General features: G+C 36.9%; 1 protein-coding gene across 7 annotated transcripts in view; it reads right to left on the reverse strand.

Moving 5' to 3' along the window:
* brd3b (bromodomain containing 3b) overlaps nt 1-18,187 on the reverse strand; it is a 42,527-nt gene that overhangs the window by 2,793 nt on the left and 21,547 nt on the right. For 3 of the 7 annotated variants that reach the window (XM_056458704.1, XM_056458703.1, XM_056458701.1), the window contains exons 9-12: nt 17,073-17,141; nt 12,948-13,180; nt 11,656-11,945; nt 6,306-6,431 (exon numbers count right to left, since the gene is read on the reverse strand). In XM_056458704.1, the coding sequence (XP_056314679.1) occupies nt 6,306-6,431; nt 11,656-11,945; nt 12,948-13,180; nt 17,073-17,141 (718 nt within the window). The remainder of the gene's footprint in view (nt 1-6,305; nt 6,432-11,655; nt 11,946-12,947; nt 13,181-17,072; nt 17,142-18,187) is intronic. The other 4 variants (XM_056458706.1, XM_056458705.1, XM_056458708.1 and 1 more) reach the window with 2 other exon arrangements.

Consider the following 18,187-nt stretch of genomic DNA (forward strand, 5'->3'; position numbering starts at 1 on the left):
TCCATGTTTTAATTCTCTGTCCAGAGAGGTCCTGTTTTGATCCTGGATTGGTCTCACGCAGTCAAGCGATGCGATTTCGCAAGTCAGAGTTCACCAAGCTTGAACTTTGCACTGCAGCAAACTGCGAAACTTAACGCATGACCCTACGTTTCCGGGAGGAAAAGTCAAGTGTGACCGCAGCTTGAGTGTGTATGGATGTTTCCCTGTGATGGGTTGTAGCTGGAAGGGCATCCGTGCGTAAAACATATGCTGGATACGTTGGCGGTTCATTCCGCTGTGGCAATCCCAGAATAATAAAGGGACTAAGCCGAAAAGAAAAGAATGATACAAGGGAGCAATGCGGTCATGACATTCTTGCGATGCGACAAGCTTAAGTTCAGGTGTGCTTACAGAACAACAAGATAACAACATGATTTTCACGCACGTCATTTGACAAGAACAGACCAACCAGCTTCACATTTTGTAAGGAGTATTCACATTTCAATAATAACAGTTGGGTAATTATGTCAGACAAACACCCAAACGTTGCAGGGCTTTCTAATTTTCCCTGTAAATAAAAGTTGTATCAGAGCTGCAGCAAGGGTTTGCTGGACGCGGTTTATGCGTTGAGGTGTATCTTTTGAATGGCTTACTAATGGCCACGAGAGTTTTGCGTGCTGCTTATGCTCCTCGCGTCTTAAATGGGCTGCTGCGCCTCGTGTTTTTGTCATTGAGCAATCTGCCTCCACAGTAGAAAAAGTAAACTCTGAGCGGAAAAAGCGTGCCAAGTTAGTGGAGTCTTTTTCATGCTCCAATCAAACGAAAGCAGAGGCGGGGTTTCTGTTGAGGTGACAGCAGTGTTTGTGTTGTCAAGACGACTACGGAGACTTTTAAAGATGGAGGTGAGACTTGCGGCAAAGAGCTTAGAATCACCAAGAGGCGACACCGAATAGAACGCTCCATTGCAACAGCAGCGCTTAACGATTCCGCCATTCTGGAGTGAAAGCGATCAGCCGTCCATTGGATCTTATTGCTGTCGCGATGGCAAGCAGCTGCTTTGTTTTTTTATTTATTCATTTAAAAAGTGCATCAAAGCTGAAATACAACCTGAAAGACGACGATACAACACTTACAATCCTAGACTGGTGATCATCAGCACTTTTAATAGTTCATTTTACGGACTTGATGTTTATTAACCATACTTGTTTTCTTGAAACTGACACTTTAAGGTGAAATTACTTCAAATGACTTTAATTTAATAGTTTACGCACTGGCATAATACATATTAATACTAATATGTTAATTAATAAATTAAATTAACATGACTTTCAAAACGGGATGTTGATAACAGATTAACAGTACTTTTTGTTGGAGTATTATATTATAATAGTACATAGTACTTTTTCCAGTGTTGTTTGTTTAAATAAGAATAATACAAGATATTTAAAAAGCTACTTTCTCCAAATTTATTTATTTTTTATTTTTATATATAATGTTATTCATAATTTTAATGCTGTCATTAAAAATCATGGAGGCCATACAAACTACCAGATAATGTAGTTTTTGTTGTGTACACTCATTTTTGCTTCACCCTAATTTGAGTAAAACAAAACAAACAAAAAAAAAATAGTAATTAAGTTATTTTGTTAACCTTTAATGTTATTTGTGAAACAGATATTTTAGATATCAGATGTATTAAACTTAGTCTTGTCAACATTTTGGAAATTGTCTGTTTTCATTGGGATATTGTTTTAAAATGTTACTTTTCTAAGGGGATGTACTCATTTTATCTCATATTTAACTCAATATTTTAATTCATTCTCTCTGACGTTAGTTATCCGTGCTGTTTTCATAATGGAATTTTCATTATCAGTGACACTAGCGGTATCTAGTGGCTGTTTCCCAAACAGTAGCAGAGTGTCGCCTCTTGGTGAATCTATGCTCTTTGCTTGCGGTCTCTGTTTAGAGTTATCCGGAGCTGTATCACTTCACAAATCTTGAATATCACAATATTATTTATTTTACAATTATAACAATATTATCCAAAACGCTGTCTCACAATACATAGCTAATTTAGGCCCAATTCTACCCCTTAGTCCTTCCCCCTACCCCTTGTTTTGCGCGTTCTCATGAAGTGGTAGTGGTGTCCCAATTCTCTTTAGCTTGAAGGCGTAGGGCTAAGGGCTGAATACCCCTTTGAATGAAGATTTTTCAGGACCACACTCAAAACCAAGGGGTAAGAAAATTTCCCAGAATACACCAGCCACAACGGCAGGATAGTTGCACCCTGAAGTAAGGAGATCCACAAATTAGTATTTTTTTGTCATTTTTTTACAACAAACACGTTTTAATATATTAATAATCGCGATCATGTTTTACCGTCATGCTTAAAAAAAAAAAAAGCTAAAATAAAAACTGCTAAATTTTGCGATCTATAATCCAAAATCATAAATCCTGTACAGCAGTCCCACAACATTCTGACACTTGATGACACTCGAATACCCTGTCAGAAATGGCTATGATGTTAATGTTGTTTTTGGTGTGTTTACATTGATGAATATGGGCACTGTGTGAATGCACAGTACAGTTTCGATCTTATTGTCACATTAGATCGTTATGATAACATAATATATGCCTTCAGTGATTTCCTGAAGATGAATACTAAAAAATAAAGCAGCTGGAATCACTACAGCAGTCACGATCGTCTGATCTCATATGAAGCAAGAGATCGCGATGACATATGATAACGTGTGCAGGTGCTGTAGTGCTGTCCCAATTCTTAGGGGTAAATTTTGAAGCCCTTCCCCTTCACACACGGTTATAATCAACTCATGTTTATAGAAAAGTTAGTAGTAAACATTTCTACACAAGTGTTTATGTGTGTAAAGCATCTGTTTTGTGAGAAGTGCTTTTCATATGACATGTGAATGACACCTAAAGCTTTATTGTAGACATTTCCTCGAGCGAGAATGACGTAGTCTGAAACTTTCTGTCATACACCACGCCCACCAAAAGGGTACTCTTGGTAGTGGAAACACAAGCCTGATAAAGGTGACCCGTACCAAACCGAACCGTACCGTACCGTACCAGTCAGTGGAAACGAGCCTTTAAGGGCCAAGGGGAAGGAGGAAGGGGTACAAAAATAGAATTGATATTGGGCCTTAGTCATTTCCTGGCGACATAAAAAGCACACAGTTCTTTTTTTCTTGTCAAGTGCCGTGCGCCTCGCATTTTCAGAATGGAAAATCGTATTTAGTATGATCGGCCCCTTATGCTGAGTTCGCACCAGATGCGAATGAAGCATCATGTGCGAGTGATTTACATGTTAAGTCAATGCAAAGATGCAAATAGACATCCTGCAGAGCACTCCACATGAATGAGGCGGCGCTAGTGATGCGATTGGCGTGAATAAAGCGGGGCAAGTAGAGCGTTTTGCGCATTTGACGTGCTTAATGTGCATATTGCGTGAATGGCTCGAATTGTAAAATCTGAACTTCAGCAGACATTCGCGCCACGTTAACCAATCAGGAGCTTTCTCTTGTATGGGGAGTGATTATGACGTAGTGCTTGTTGTTGGTGTCCTGAGGGGAAATCCTCTTGCCGACACCAGCTCATCAAACTGGGTTCGGCTCAATCTGAAGCACCGCTAAAAGCTCAGCCTTCATAAAGCACATAAACACAGCTATGCTCTCAATAAAATCCATGTTAGCCATTTAGCAATGAAGCTAGAGTCACCGGGCATACAGAAGCACAGCCCATGACGTGAATCCGCATCTATTATAAAGTGAATTTGACGCGCAAATGAAGCGAGTAAGCTCAAAATGTTGACGCGTTTATTTACATGTGAATATCGCGATTTATCCACGTGTGCCGCATCTGCTGTGAACACAGCATTAGAGAGCGCAATTGATGGTTGCCTAGCAACAACAGACAACATGGAAGTGTGAGCTCACAATTGTGTTGAAACTGTTGAAGGAAGCGGTGTGCCTTGCGTTTTCAAAGTGGTTTTAAAAGTGATATGTGACATCTAAAATTTATATTATTTATCTAAATTACATCTATGTATACACATATATATATACACACATCTACATATACAGTATTGATTTAAAGTTTTGGGTTATGATTTTTTGCTCATCGATTTGCATTTATTAGATTAAAAATGCAATGAAAAAGTACTATTATGAAATCAATATTTTGAATACATTTTAGAATGTAATATGCCTGTGATGGTAAAGCTGAATTTTATCTTGCTGACACCAAACGATTCAATCATTGTACATTATTCTAGAAGCTCCCAGACATTTCAGATAAATTGATGGCATTTATGTAAAAAAAAAAAAAAAACATTGGTTTGTGAATTTAAAAAAAAGTTGTCTTATTAAACAAACCTATTTTAAGTCAGAGACTATTAAAAGGTCCACATCAATAGCTATGTTTCCATCCAAAAATGCGAATGAACTTTATGCGCAAAACTGGATTGTCACATAAAACACATGCGAATAAAGTGGTGTTTCCATCCAACGAGTCAACGAGAACAGAATCATCACTTCCTGATTATCTGGTGCCAAATATCAACAGTAAACATAGAATTTGCTGCGGTAGGAGAAGCTGCATGAATCTTTTCATTTAATAAATGACTTGTGCCTCATAAGACAATCCCGACACGCAGTGAACGCACGGTGGCGTTTAAAGGCGTGAGATGCAAAGCACAGACGCTCTTGATTCTGGAGGGAATTAATAATATAATAACACTAATACTGAAACGGGTAAGGGCGTTTTAGAATGACCAAAACAACATTTCAGATGTTTTACAATGTGCTCAACCTGGTGGTTTGTCCATTCGCACACATTATCACATGACCTCTTATAACAAAATCACATGACATTTTTAATGCGCATACTGGAATTTGTTCAGTAAAAGTGTTTCCATGGCAGTTTATGCGCATCTTTTCTTATCGAATACAAAGTTTATCCTACTCAGTTATGCGCATACGTTTTTTATACACATTTTCAAAATTGATTTGCATCTTGGCGTTTCCATCAACCAGTTTTAATGCGCATATCCAAAATGCACATTAAAATAGGTGGATGAAAACATAGCTAGTGTTATCAGTTAGATAATTTACCCTACGACTATGGAAAAAACTACAAGAACACTTGGAAATTTTTGGTTTCTCTGGATTTAAGATTTATGGTTACAGTTTAAGTCAGAATTATTAGCTTTCCTTTGAATTTTCTTTTCTTTTTTAATATTTCCCAAATGATGTTTAACAGAGCAAGGAAATTTTCACAGTATGTCTGATAATATTTTTTCTTCTGGAGAAAGTCTTGATTGTTTTATTTCGGCTAGAATAAAAGCAGTTTTTAATTTTTTTAAACACTATTTTAAGGTCAAAATTATTAGCCCCTTTAAGCTATATATTATTTCGATAACTACAAAACAAACCATTGTTATATAATAACTTGCCTAATTACCTCAACCCGCCTAGTTAACCAAATTATTTACTAGTTAAGTATTATTTACTGTCATCATGGCAAAGATAAAAAAATCAGTTATTAGAAATGAGTTATTAAAAGTATTATGTTTAGAAATGTGTTGAAAAAAAATCTCTGTTAAACAGAAATTGGGGGAAAAAATAAACAGGGGGCTAATAATTCAGCGAGGCTAATAATTCTGACTTTAACTGTAAACTTGTGTAACTTGTTAAACTGTAAACTGTGTTCAGGTAAAACATACACAACATTTTTTTCTGTTCTGCAACACAAAGTCAATGTTTTGCTTACATATAGAAAATCAGTACTTCATAGAATAACTTTCAATCTCATCAAACAAAAACATTTGTTATCCTCCTGAACAATTGCTGAAGAAAGAAATGCTTATTTTGATTATGAAAAAAATATAAAATAAATAAATAAATAAATCACACCTTTATAAAATAAAAGAAACATGAACATTTTTTTCTCAAACACAAACTCAAATACTGAGAAATTGAAGATTTCCAAGCATTTTTTCCATAGCAGCAGATAAAATGCTGACAAGCAAAATAAAAACTGTTCGTAAATTTCACAAAAAAAAGTCCCATCAACTGGTCCTCAGCTTTGGCCAGCAGTCCATCCTTGTTGTTGAGCCCTGCGATCCCTTTTCAGTGTGTGAATAGCATTAAATATGAAGGAAGGTCTGACAGAAGCTCTTCCATCAAGTTAGTCAAATTAGTGAAGCAGCCTATCCTTATCTCGGTTTTCTCATCCTAGCCTCCTAAATCCACCTAAAAACCCAATCTGGTCACCTGTCTGCTCACATCTGCACACTACCACACAGGTACCTTTTTTGGGTGGTTTCTTGTTGTTGTTCAGTTGTCCGCTCACGTCCTGTAGCCTCTTTTCTAACTCTTTCTTCTTTTCCTGAACCAGTTCCTCTTTAGACTTGGCACTCTTTTTCCCAGTGCCCGCTGCAGGAGACACACAGCGGTGACCGGTGAGTAACGGGTTGCCCTCGTAGCCCACCGCCGTGGCAAGCAGCAAAAAGCACTCGACTACACTAATTTTAAACTGCATGACGTCAAATTTGGGTTGAAGGAATCCATCAGGTTCAATACAAGTTGAGCCCAAACAGCAGGACCACATTCTTCAAGTTTTTAGCATCATATCTCTTTTACCGGTGTAAATTAGCATCATAGCTAACTCTGGCATAAAAATATTGTATACTGTTCTTGTATAAATAAATAAAACTAACAAATAAAATTATATATTTATAAAAACGTATTCTCTAGAGCAGGGGTCACCAAACTTGTTCCTGGAGGGCAGGTGTCCTGCAGATTATAGCTCCAACCCTAATCAAACACACCTGAACAAGCTAATCAAGGTCTTACTAGGTATACTTGAAACATCCAGGCAGGTGTGTTGAGGCAAGCTGGAGCTAAACCCTGCAGGGACACCGGCCCTCCAGGACCGAGATTGGTGACCCCTGCTCTAGAGAGTTGTGTATCATTAAGGCAGAAAGTTGTATGATTTTATATGAATTTTATATTTTAAGGTTTGAAGTACTTTTGAATTTGAAGCGATAATTATGTACTGAATAGGGCTGTCGTGATAACATTAATTTACATTACAATACTATACCAGCTGAAGAATTGTGATACCAAGTAGTTTTGTGATACTGTAATTCATAACTGATTTCTATGAAATAAAGAAAACTGTCAGAAATACTATTTATGTTATAATAGGCTTATTTGAATTGAATTCATAATCCCCTTATTATTGAAAAAGTATTTGCACATCACTTCACCTAAACTATTCTGTAGATAACTGGCCAACAAAAAAAAACATTAAAATAAAGATACAAACTATACCAAACAAAATTTGTTACAAAAAGAGTATTTTTTCCAACAAAATTAGGCTATATGAAGTGGTTAAAAAGTGTTTCAATGTTTCCTGTTGCTCTTTTGGGTTTTTCATCTGTTTTTTTTTTTTTTTAATTAGTCTTATTAGGTATTCAAAATTTCACTTTGTGAGTCGCTCTTTTTAAGAGATTGTCGCAGTTGTTGTAGCTACTAAATCACATTGACAGGAACAGAATTGAACCGATTCAGATGTGCGTGTTCGAACTGAAACATCAGAGAATGTGCAATAGGCTACCATAGAAGGTGTGAATTTTACACAGTTTTGTAACCTTGAAGGACTCCACATACTATTCAAATAAAAAGTCTTTTGTTGCACAAACGTGAGCATTTTGGTGACTTTACCACATGCAACCTTATGCATTGTAGATAGACGGTTAATTATGATACTACCGCTTACAAACTACAGTGGCATCACCAGTATTTTGGAGTCATAGTCTCACGATACTACCATAGTACTAGTAAACAGTGCAACCCTAATACTGAATATAACTTGCATAGCAGAAAAGATTAACAAATCTCCACCAATCAGAGAATTTAGGCTAAATAAATAAAAATAATAATAAATTAGAACAAAATTGTTTGAGTCACAAAGCACCCTAACATGCATAGTACTATGAATGACTTTATGAAATTCTTAAACTAGCGCTTAAAAATAAATTGTGTATATATGTGTTAATTTTGCAAGAAACGCAAAAAAAAAAAAAAATAATAATAATCTAATTTTATTCAGCATATATAAAATTTGAAGGCATAGTTTACCCAAAATTGTTCATTTAGGCCCAATCCCAATTCTACCCCTAGAGCCCTTCCCCTTACCCCTCATTTTGCGCATTCACGTGAAGAAGTAGGGGTGTAATAATTCTCTTTAGCTTGAAGGCGTAGGGCTAAGGGGAAGAGCTTGATAGAACTTGAAATGGAGATTCACTTGAAACAGGGTATATGCAGGAGTCCTATAGGAAATTTTAATACCCTTTTCAGACTTTTTAAAGACCTTCTCAGAATATTTTAAGACATCATCATCACTTCAAGATTTAATCAGTATCAAACCTTTAATTTAATAAACAGTTGCTAATAAACGGTTGTAGTTAAATAAATGAATGGAGCACAACCGTGCAACAGAACTTAGATGAGCTCGGAGGGAACAAACCTTGAAAGAATAAATGACGTGGTTGTTTTCAGCGACAGCAATTGTTTAAACTTGTCTTTCTCCAACCAGGTGTCCGTTATTCGTATATGGATTACTCAATCAGATGGATTTGGTTATTGACGATTTGACATGATCCAGGATGGTTTCGTTCTTTAAAACTGATCCGAGAGTTGTTGTCATAGTAACAGTTCTGGGATCTCAAACCTGCTGGGGAGCAGGTTTATTTCATATAAACAGGATTAGATTGGCTCATTTCAAGCTAAGGTAATACTGTAAGTATGTACCAAATACTGATATTTTCTTACAGTAGCAACCTATGGGTTATATACACTTGGGAAAATAGTAAAATAATAATTTCAAAAAATTATATATACATTTAAAATTTATAACAATTAATCATATTTAATATAAAATAATTAATAATATTTATGTTTACATACATACAAGTTAAAATATATATATATATATATATATATATATATATAAATAAAACTTATAAAATCTGCACTCTGAAATAAAAGTACAAAAACTGAGTGGTTCTCTCCAAGGGGTTCAAAGAGAACATTATTTTTAATATCGGCTGTACTATTTTAAGGTACCCAGCTTAAGTACAGTTTCTGTAAGATAATAGACATGCACAATATTCAACTGTTTTTTTGTTTGTTTGTTTTTTATAAAGAAATAATAATTTATACAGTCATGCATGTTTTGACAGCTAATATGACGGTGATTTGATGCTACGAAAAGTTGCAGACACCCTTACCGATATCAAAATGCTTTTTGATGCAAAATCCATTTAAATTCATTACTCCGATTAAGAAACTTGAATAGGCCTAGGCTTCATAGTAAAGAAAATCCGATTGGAAACGTAAAACTAAATAAATTTCCTAAATACTCTTGACACATTAAAGTGTTAAGCCTGCAGCTTACAACAGATTTGTTGTGGGCTGCTGGCTTTACACTTTCATGTGTCAAGAAAAAAGTTATTGCGCATCACATTTACACGGATAATTGAATATTAATCAGATGATGTCATTACGCTGCTGTGCTGTCAGCCAATCTTTGCATTGCTGATCATAATTTCGAGGATCGATAGATCTTTCCTTCACAACACACGCAGTGATCTCAGATCAGTTCATCCAGACATGCTAATCTGATTCGCGAACTTGTTTGAAGAACCAAATTAGCCAGAGATCAGTTATCAAGATTAAAAGATCCAGGATCTGACAAATCATCTTAGATCATTTAAGCGAGGTACGAAGAATGGACCCCAGGAGTATGCAAACCGTCTGTTTTGTTCTATGGCAGGGCTATTTAATTTGTCATGGGGGCCAGTTCATGTTTTTTTATTTTACAAATATTCAAATGTTGTATTTCAAAGCACAGCAAAAGCAGTGCATTGCTTAAGTAGGCTTCTTCTACACAGCAAAAGCAGTGCATTGCTTAAGTAGGCTTCTTCTACATTTAGACACATTCATATGTTATGTTTTGAACTGCCTAACAATTAGGGATGCACAGATTATAGATTTTGGTTGTACGATTATAGTCTGAGGAATAATCATGGTTTCACAGTTATCATGTCTAATGTAAATTTAAGCTTTATATTAGATATTTAAGTGAACTGTTTTTATCATCTGCGTTCATACATAATCATTTAATAATTTGTGATAATTCGTGTAACATATCTTTTTGTTTACATTGCACTGAAAGCCACGCACAACTTTCACCGCTACAGCATGAGATGTTTTCTACTCTGCGCTCATGGCTTTCAGACGCACATCGCTTGCGCACGCATGTTGGCATACATTCTAATATTGGAAATAACGAACTTGCACGCGGAAAAGACACGATATGTGAACATCCGGCTGCTATAGTTAATCAGTGTGTGTGCGTATTAGCCTTGGTGTATAAGCTTGGAACTTTAAGCTAGTGCACAGGTGGCGTCACTCTGTTTAGTTGCAGCAGTTTCGTTCCGTGCAACAGAAACGCGGCGTTAAGAAGCCTTTACGTTTAAGTATCCAAATGTTTTCGGCTACTCGCACCACTCACTCGCTTAATGTCAGGTGACTCACGCACTGCAACTGCAGCCGGTGCTGTATTGAACAGACACACGTCACTTCATGACTATCGCGGCCGTTTTTCGACTGAACTAAATTTATTTTTGATGTTTTGGTCACACTAATTAGAGGGCCGGAACAAATTGCCTTGCGGGCCGCCAATTGAATAGCCCTGCTTTATGGTTTCGCTACATGTGGAGAGCGTCACATCACCTTCACGCGTTTGTCGCAAGTTACGTGACATCACCCGGACAGAGGAGCTTGGCTGGACACACCCCGGCCCGAACCAATCGAGGATAATAAATATGTTTATGCTTTTTTTGGAGTCAAACACTTTGGACAAAGCTTGAACAAAATTTAGGACCTGGTAAAAACCGGATTAAGACTTTAATACCTTTTCAGGGCCTTCATTTTCTCATAATTGATTTATCAACGTTTAATACTTTTTAAGACCCCACGGGCACCCTGTGAACCTAAGAGGTAAGAAAATTTCCAGAGTAGGGCTGTTTATAAAGACTAGAGTGATATCGGTTTTTAAAAACTAAACTATAAATCAATTCAAAAGAGAATAGCGATTTTGAAATTCTCCAAAACTCTGTTTTTGGGTCGAACATGCTGTAATAGTGTGTACACCATGTGTAACAATAACAACACATAAACGTAAACGCATTAGTGTAAACAGCACCTGAGCTGACCTTGTAATGAACCCGAAATATTCCTTATGTTGTACCACAGTGCGCTTAATTAAACGCATGTACACTGTGTACAATTGGAAAACTCGAATGGTCTGATATCAAATGTTCTCTACTGTATACTCATGTACTCTTTAAACCCTTGAAGCTTCACTTGAAGGTATTAATTCCAGGGAAAGCACAAGTAAGATAATCCACCAAAAGTCATGCAACACATTGGAGAAAAGTGAGTGCTCCCAGCTCAAAGGAGGAAACAGCACAGCCCATTTCAGCTTTTAGAGCAGACGGACCAGGCAAGAAAAAAAGAGAGCTGCTTCTCTAGAAAATTCTCATAGGCTAACGACACATCTGAAGGATGGAAAAAGAAGGGCACTTACGTAAAGGTTTGCGCTGCTTTTTCTGTAAACAGGACTTGACGTATCGCTCGAGCTCGCGCAGCGTGGAAGGCTTGAGTGTTTCGAAGTCGATCTCGATCTCGTCTGGGTTGGAGTCTCGCAGCGAGGGCTCACGTGATTGGATGATGTGGACCACGCGGCCCAGTTTCTCACCCGGCAATCGGTTGATATCCAGGCTGAGCTGCCGCTTCTCGTCGTAAGACATGGGAAGAGACTCCTCCTCGTCAGACTCGTAGTTTGCTGCGCCAGGTTTGCCGCCCTTTTTTGCTTGCCTGTGGATTGGAGATTGCGCAGTTTGCACAAAGGACAAGACTCAAAAAATTACATGAAGCCCACTTTACCTCTTCTATCGGTGTGTGATAAATCTGTGTAAGTACTAGATCTGTGGCAGAACAATCATTTAAGAAATCTATTCTGAGATTTTCTAAATCCTTCGATATTCCCATTTTAATTTCGAGTTTCATTTTTAACAGCAGATGGTGCTCTAGGCTAGTATTTAAGAGCAGATGGCACTCTAAGACTAGTTTTAACAGCAGATGGCGCTCTAGGCTAGTTTTCAACAGCAGATGGTGCTCTAGGATAGTTTTTAACAGTAGATGGCACTATTCTAGTTTTTTGAACAGCAGATGGTGCTCTAGGCTAGATTTTAACAGCAGATGGCGCTCTAGGCTAGTTTTTTAACAGCAGATGGCGCTCTAGGCTAGTTTTTTAACAGTAGCTGGTGCTCTAGGCTAGTTTTTTAACAGTATCTGGTGCTCTAGGCTTGTTTTTTAACAGTATCTGGTGCTTTAGGCTAATATTTAATAGCAGATGGCACTCTTAGACTAGTTTTAACAGCAGATGGCGCTCTAGGCTAGTTTTTAACAGCAGATGGCGCTGTAGGCTAGCTTTTAACAGTAGATGGCACTCTAGTCTAGTTTTTTAACAGTAGATGGCACTCTAGTCTAGTGTTTTGAACAGCAGATGGCCCTCTAGGCTAGTTTTTAACAGCGGTTGGTGATTTAGGCAAGTTTTTAACAGTGGACAATGCTCTTGACTACTTTTGAAACAGGACAACACTCTAGTAGTATTTAACACCGGCTAGACGACACTATGCTAGTTTATAACAGCTGACAGCACTCTAGTCTAGTTTTTTAACAGCTGATGGCACTCTAGGCTAGTTTCTAACAGCAGACAACGCTCTAGGCTAGTTTTTTTTTTTTTTATACCCCAAGCTCATGCATTTAGTTATAAATACCGAAACATCACAACAGAACTATTGAAAAGCAGCTCACCTCGTAGTGGATGTGCTGTTGGGTTTCCGCGCCGAGGTCTTTTTCTGCGGCGTTTGCTTATTCGGTTGCGTGGACTTGGCCTTTTTCTCTTCTTCTGCCTTGACCTTGTTCTTGTCTTTGTCCTTCTCTTTGTCCTTTTTCTTCTTTTCTTTTTCCTTCTTCTCTTTCTTTTTCTTTGGTTTACTCACAGGACCCTGTGACAGAGCGGCTAGCTGTTCATGAACAGCCTTCAGCTGAGGAGGAAGGTGGAGGGAATGTTAGCAAGCAGGGGGATGGTGCATGCTGCATCGCTGCTAACGTAAAACACTAGGATCTCAGCTGTGCGGGGACAGATGACGGGACTGGTGATGGAGGGAAGAGTTTGAAGGATAATGAATGACATTTGTCCCCTACGCATCTCCCATTTTCATGGAAATGCTCTTCCCAGAAAACTGTTAGATAAGACACTTATATATTGGAAAACTTCCCCAGCCAAGTTTTAATGGTTAAATAGTCTAAAATCTTTGCAAACAGTTATATTTAGAGGTTATTTTTTCATATGTTACATCATTTCTACATTTAGTAACTAAACTTGCCAATAAATTCTAACAAATTTTCTAAAGACAAGTTGACCTTATGGGTCTTTGCACTGGATTAATTTCGAAATTTCGTAATTTGGAATAATGTTTGAAGCTGGTATCTTAGCATTAAAAATGTTTTCAGATTAAACAACGAGAGATCTGTTTTTCATATGCAATTCATAAAATGTAAGTCTATGGCAACTGGCATTCTGTGAGTCTAAGCATTCAGTTTTCGCAGTTTAATTCACCATAGGTCAGTTTTTGCTGAAATCATTGCTGTAATCAAAAACGAGTAATGTGTATGATTCAGCTTAGCGTGAACTTATACGATATAAAATGAGAACTGCAGAGTCCAGCATTTTAAAATAGGTCATCACTCCATTCAGCTCTTATGATGGCTGTAAGCCAAAGACGTCTGCGGTTGGCATTAAAAGCAGTGTGGTATACGGAAAAATTTAAGTCCCGAATTTGGCATCCTACCACTTAACACGACGTCTTTTTTTGGAACCGGTATGCGCTGTTGAACCCATGTGATGTCATGTGTGACGTAGGTTGGTAATTCCCCTATATAAAAGACAAAACAAATCTAATCAGAAAAAAAATTGGATTTTTGGAACTAAAACGACACAAAATGTATTCATTTTATTTTACCTGCATTTATTTACATATTTTTTTTACTTATAAAGTGCTGGTAAGCCATTGACTAGCATTTTATTATAAATAACCAAAGATTACATCTTTTTTAATGTTCTACAAAAAAAAAAAAAAAGACCAACATCCTGGATGGCCTATACGTTTTAAGTAACTGCAAATTTAAACTTTTGGATTGAACAATAAGGCCCACTCCAATAACGGCAACTATAATGATGAAGATATAGTTATAAAAGTCTTTATAAGTGTAACATAAATAAGAGTCCACATCACAACTATAATGACAGCAGAGGAACAACATTGATGGACTTGATTTCAGAACATTTTTTTTTCCTGATGAAAGATGAAAAGATTAACAGCCAATCAGAATCCTCATTTAATAAGCTTGAGCATTTGAAGCAGCAGACAAGAAAACAGCAGCACATGCTTAAAATAAACAGATCGACATTGTGCTTAGGTGTGAAATCAATAAAATAGGGCCCTATGATATATTTAATTTCCCAAATTCTGTTTACTTTTTTTATTTTATTTAATTTAATTTTTTTATCCAATCTTCTAGACACAACTTTAATTGCTACAATTTCAAAAGCATGTCAAATTAAATCCCCGTTAAGACCCCCTTTGAAATTTTGTTTTCAAAAAACCGCAAAATCTAAACTTAAACAGTACTCAGTACTATTTTAAAGGGGTTTGCCAAGAAGACACAGTGACTGTTTCATGTGTACATAATATGACGAGAGCTTTTCTCACATAAAATGGTAAAAAACTCGTAGAGTGACTCTATGCTATGAAAATAAAGTTCATGTCATCAAATACACAATGAGCTAACCCAACTGGACCATTTATTTAAAGAGACATGGGCTGCGTCAGAAATCGCAAACTCCCATACTATATAGTATGCTAAAAACAGTATATGAGCAGAGTAGTATGTGAGGTACCCGGATGACCTACTACTTCCGGTGAGATTCTGAAGTGTACAACGCTTTGCTATCCCATAATGCACCATGAGATTTCATGAATAGAAGTGATTTGACGCAACTGACGTGGGCGGGTCACGTGATCACGACAAAATGGCAGATGTAGTACATCCGAGTTCCATTCATACTACTCACATTCATACTTTTCTAACGGTTGAGTAGTAAATTTTAATTTAAATGCAGCACCTACTGAGTAGGCGGCCATTTGGGACGCAGCCATGCACAATAGGTGGACTTAATATTCTAATAGTCCCTTGCATTTTTAATATTCACCGACAATAGCCCATATAACGATTTAATTAAAGGTGCAGCAGGTGATTGTCTTCAGAAACATTTTTTGTTGTGCTGGTTGAAAGTCTCTTCACATTCCAATAGTAATGATTAAAGTAAACGATCTAAATGTATTTATATGTATGTTTATATTCTGGGTAAGGCATAAGACTAAAAAATGTTCAACCAATTAAAATTTGTCAGGCCGACAATTCCCATAATTCTGGTAAGTTGGCCGAACGGTCTGTCAGCAAATGTAGATTTGAACAACTGCGAATCCGTTCACGCAGATCCGCCCATGCGTGTTCACATGGGTCGCGGTCACATGGACACGAGTGACGCCGCTAAAAACAAACGCTGAATCAAAACTTTAAGATTCTAAATCCATATCGGAGTTACTTTTGCACGCTGGAGGAAGGACGACACCATGGCTGAAGTATTTCTGTTAGACAGGTAATGTTCTGTTTTAAAACTATTTTAGTCACGCAAAGCTGATGTACATTTTGTTCTTACGAATACGTTATATTCACGGAAGTGCTGTTGAGCCACTGAAATCTTTCAGTAAAAGACTGATGTGACTATTTTCATAATAGTTTAATAAGGGACATTTTACAGCATCGATAATGTAGATTTTCATTTAGTTTAACAACAAAACATAAGTTAATAGCGCTATTCCGCCTAGCCTGCTTTACTGAGCTGAAGTTGGTTTTATATTCACATTGGTTCATTTTTGAAAAACGACAACCTTTACGCGCTCCCTATATTGTTTACCATGCTACTCTGAATATTCGCTCTATAATAGCATGCAAGCGTGGCTTAGTAATAAGTGTAATTTATACTACTATAAAGTTTTCTAACTGGCGAATGACATAAATAGTGGGTCTCTGTCATCTTTAATATGCATGCTGGCGAGTTCAGGAGGCGTGGTTTTGGTTTTTGGGGAGAGATTGTATTTGAAAGATATTATGCTAACCAGGTAGCATTCAGGCAGATTACCTACTGCACCTTTAATCAAATTCAGTGACATTCCATCTTATTTAGGGATTTCCTTTATCAAATCAATTCAATTCATTTTTATTTCTATAGCTCTTTTACAATGCAGATTGTGTCAAAACAGCTTAACATAAAAATTCACTTGATAAAGTGGTTATGTTTTGTGCATCATAGAAATCATAAGGCCCTAATATGATTATCTTTATAGTTATCATTCTTGGTATGATTAGGCTTTAAGTCAACGGTCTAGTTTAAACTACATTCCTTTAAACTCATTAAAATCTGCCTCCATCCAAACCAAGACCAGCACAATATCCCCTCATTAATCATATTTTGAAGGAATAAAAAAAATCTAAAATCAACATTCATTGAACCTCCGCTGAAAATAAAAGCTCTACCACGAAAATGTGGAAGCACTGGACACCACGTCCCAGCATAAATTTTGTATTCTCCCCGATAAACCTGCCAATCAATGTCATTCACAGAGCAGAGAGGGGGAAACAGAGCCGAAAGACTAGCTGAGTGACAAAAGCAAGCTGACTTAAGGGAGATGCCCAGCTCAAATACACCCCATAAAAGCACCACCTTAACCCTCTACCGCTCACTTGAGAAGAAGCTACGTAAAATGGAGGAGTTAGTGGGGTGGGGGACCGGGAAGTAAAAATATCATTCACCTGAAAACGTTTGGCACACCCGTTTTTTGTCCCCGCCCTGTTACCATTGGGGCGCTCCACAGCGAATTGCTGGCAAAAAAGTCAAAGTGAAATCAAGGGACAAAAAAAAATGTATTTTAACAACAGACTGTGTCACATTGAGAGCAGAGTAACTTCAAATCGACACAAATGTTTGACACAGAGATAGCGGAATTAGGGTTGTCACGATACTGGAATTCGGTACCAATCGATACTGATACTTTAAAACGTCCATTTCCCGATAACATTCGAGTGCGTTTTAAGGTCACATCGATCAGCTGGTTTGTCTAAAAGCTGATATAAGAGCGATCCGCTGCTTTAAAATGCTCCAGTGTCCCCGTCTCTGTGGTTAAATGCAGTAAACAGTGGTGACTTCGGTGAACTGATGACCTTTACGGCCAATCACAGTCATTTCTTTTGAGCATGTGAACACACTGGCTAGGACTGCACGATTTGGAGAAGGAAAAAAAATATATATCGAGCTGCGATTTATCTGATCGAAACTGCGATTTACTATAATGTAAGAATGTAAGCTCTCCGTAAAGTCATGCATGGTCGCATTAAATATATTAAACATAATATCCAATAAGAAGCATTTAAATCGTTAAACTGCTATACAATTCTGCAACTAATGCATATACAGTTGAAGCCAGAATTATTAGGCCTCTTTGAATTTTTCTTCTTTTTTAAATATTACCCAAATGATGTTTAACAGAGCAAGGAAATTTTCACAGTGTGTCTGATAATATTTTTTTTCTTCTGGAAAAAGTCTTATTTGTTTTATTTCAGCTAGAATAAAAGCAGTTTTTGATTTTTAAAATCCATTTTAAGGTCAAAATTATTATCCCCTTTAAGTTATTTTTTAAAATACTCTATTTATTAGAAATTAGTTATTAAATCTATTATAATTAGAAATGTGCTGAAAAAATCTTCTCTCCGTTAAACAGAAATTGGGGAAAAAATTAAACAGGGACGCTAATAATTCTGACTTGAACTGTATATATATATATAACTGTCCTATGAAAATGAAATGACAAATTATATTTTTATTATAGGTGAGCATAGATAATTTTTTTAATATAGATTAATATCACTGT

Source organism: Danio aesculapii, chromosome 5 (genome assembly GCF_903798145.1).
Source record: "Danio aesculapii chromosome 5, fDanAes4.1, whole genome shotgun sequence".
NCBI lineage: Eukaryota > Metazoa > Chordata > Actinopteri > Cypriniformes > Danionidae > Danio > Danio aesculapii.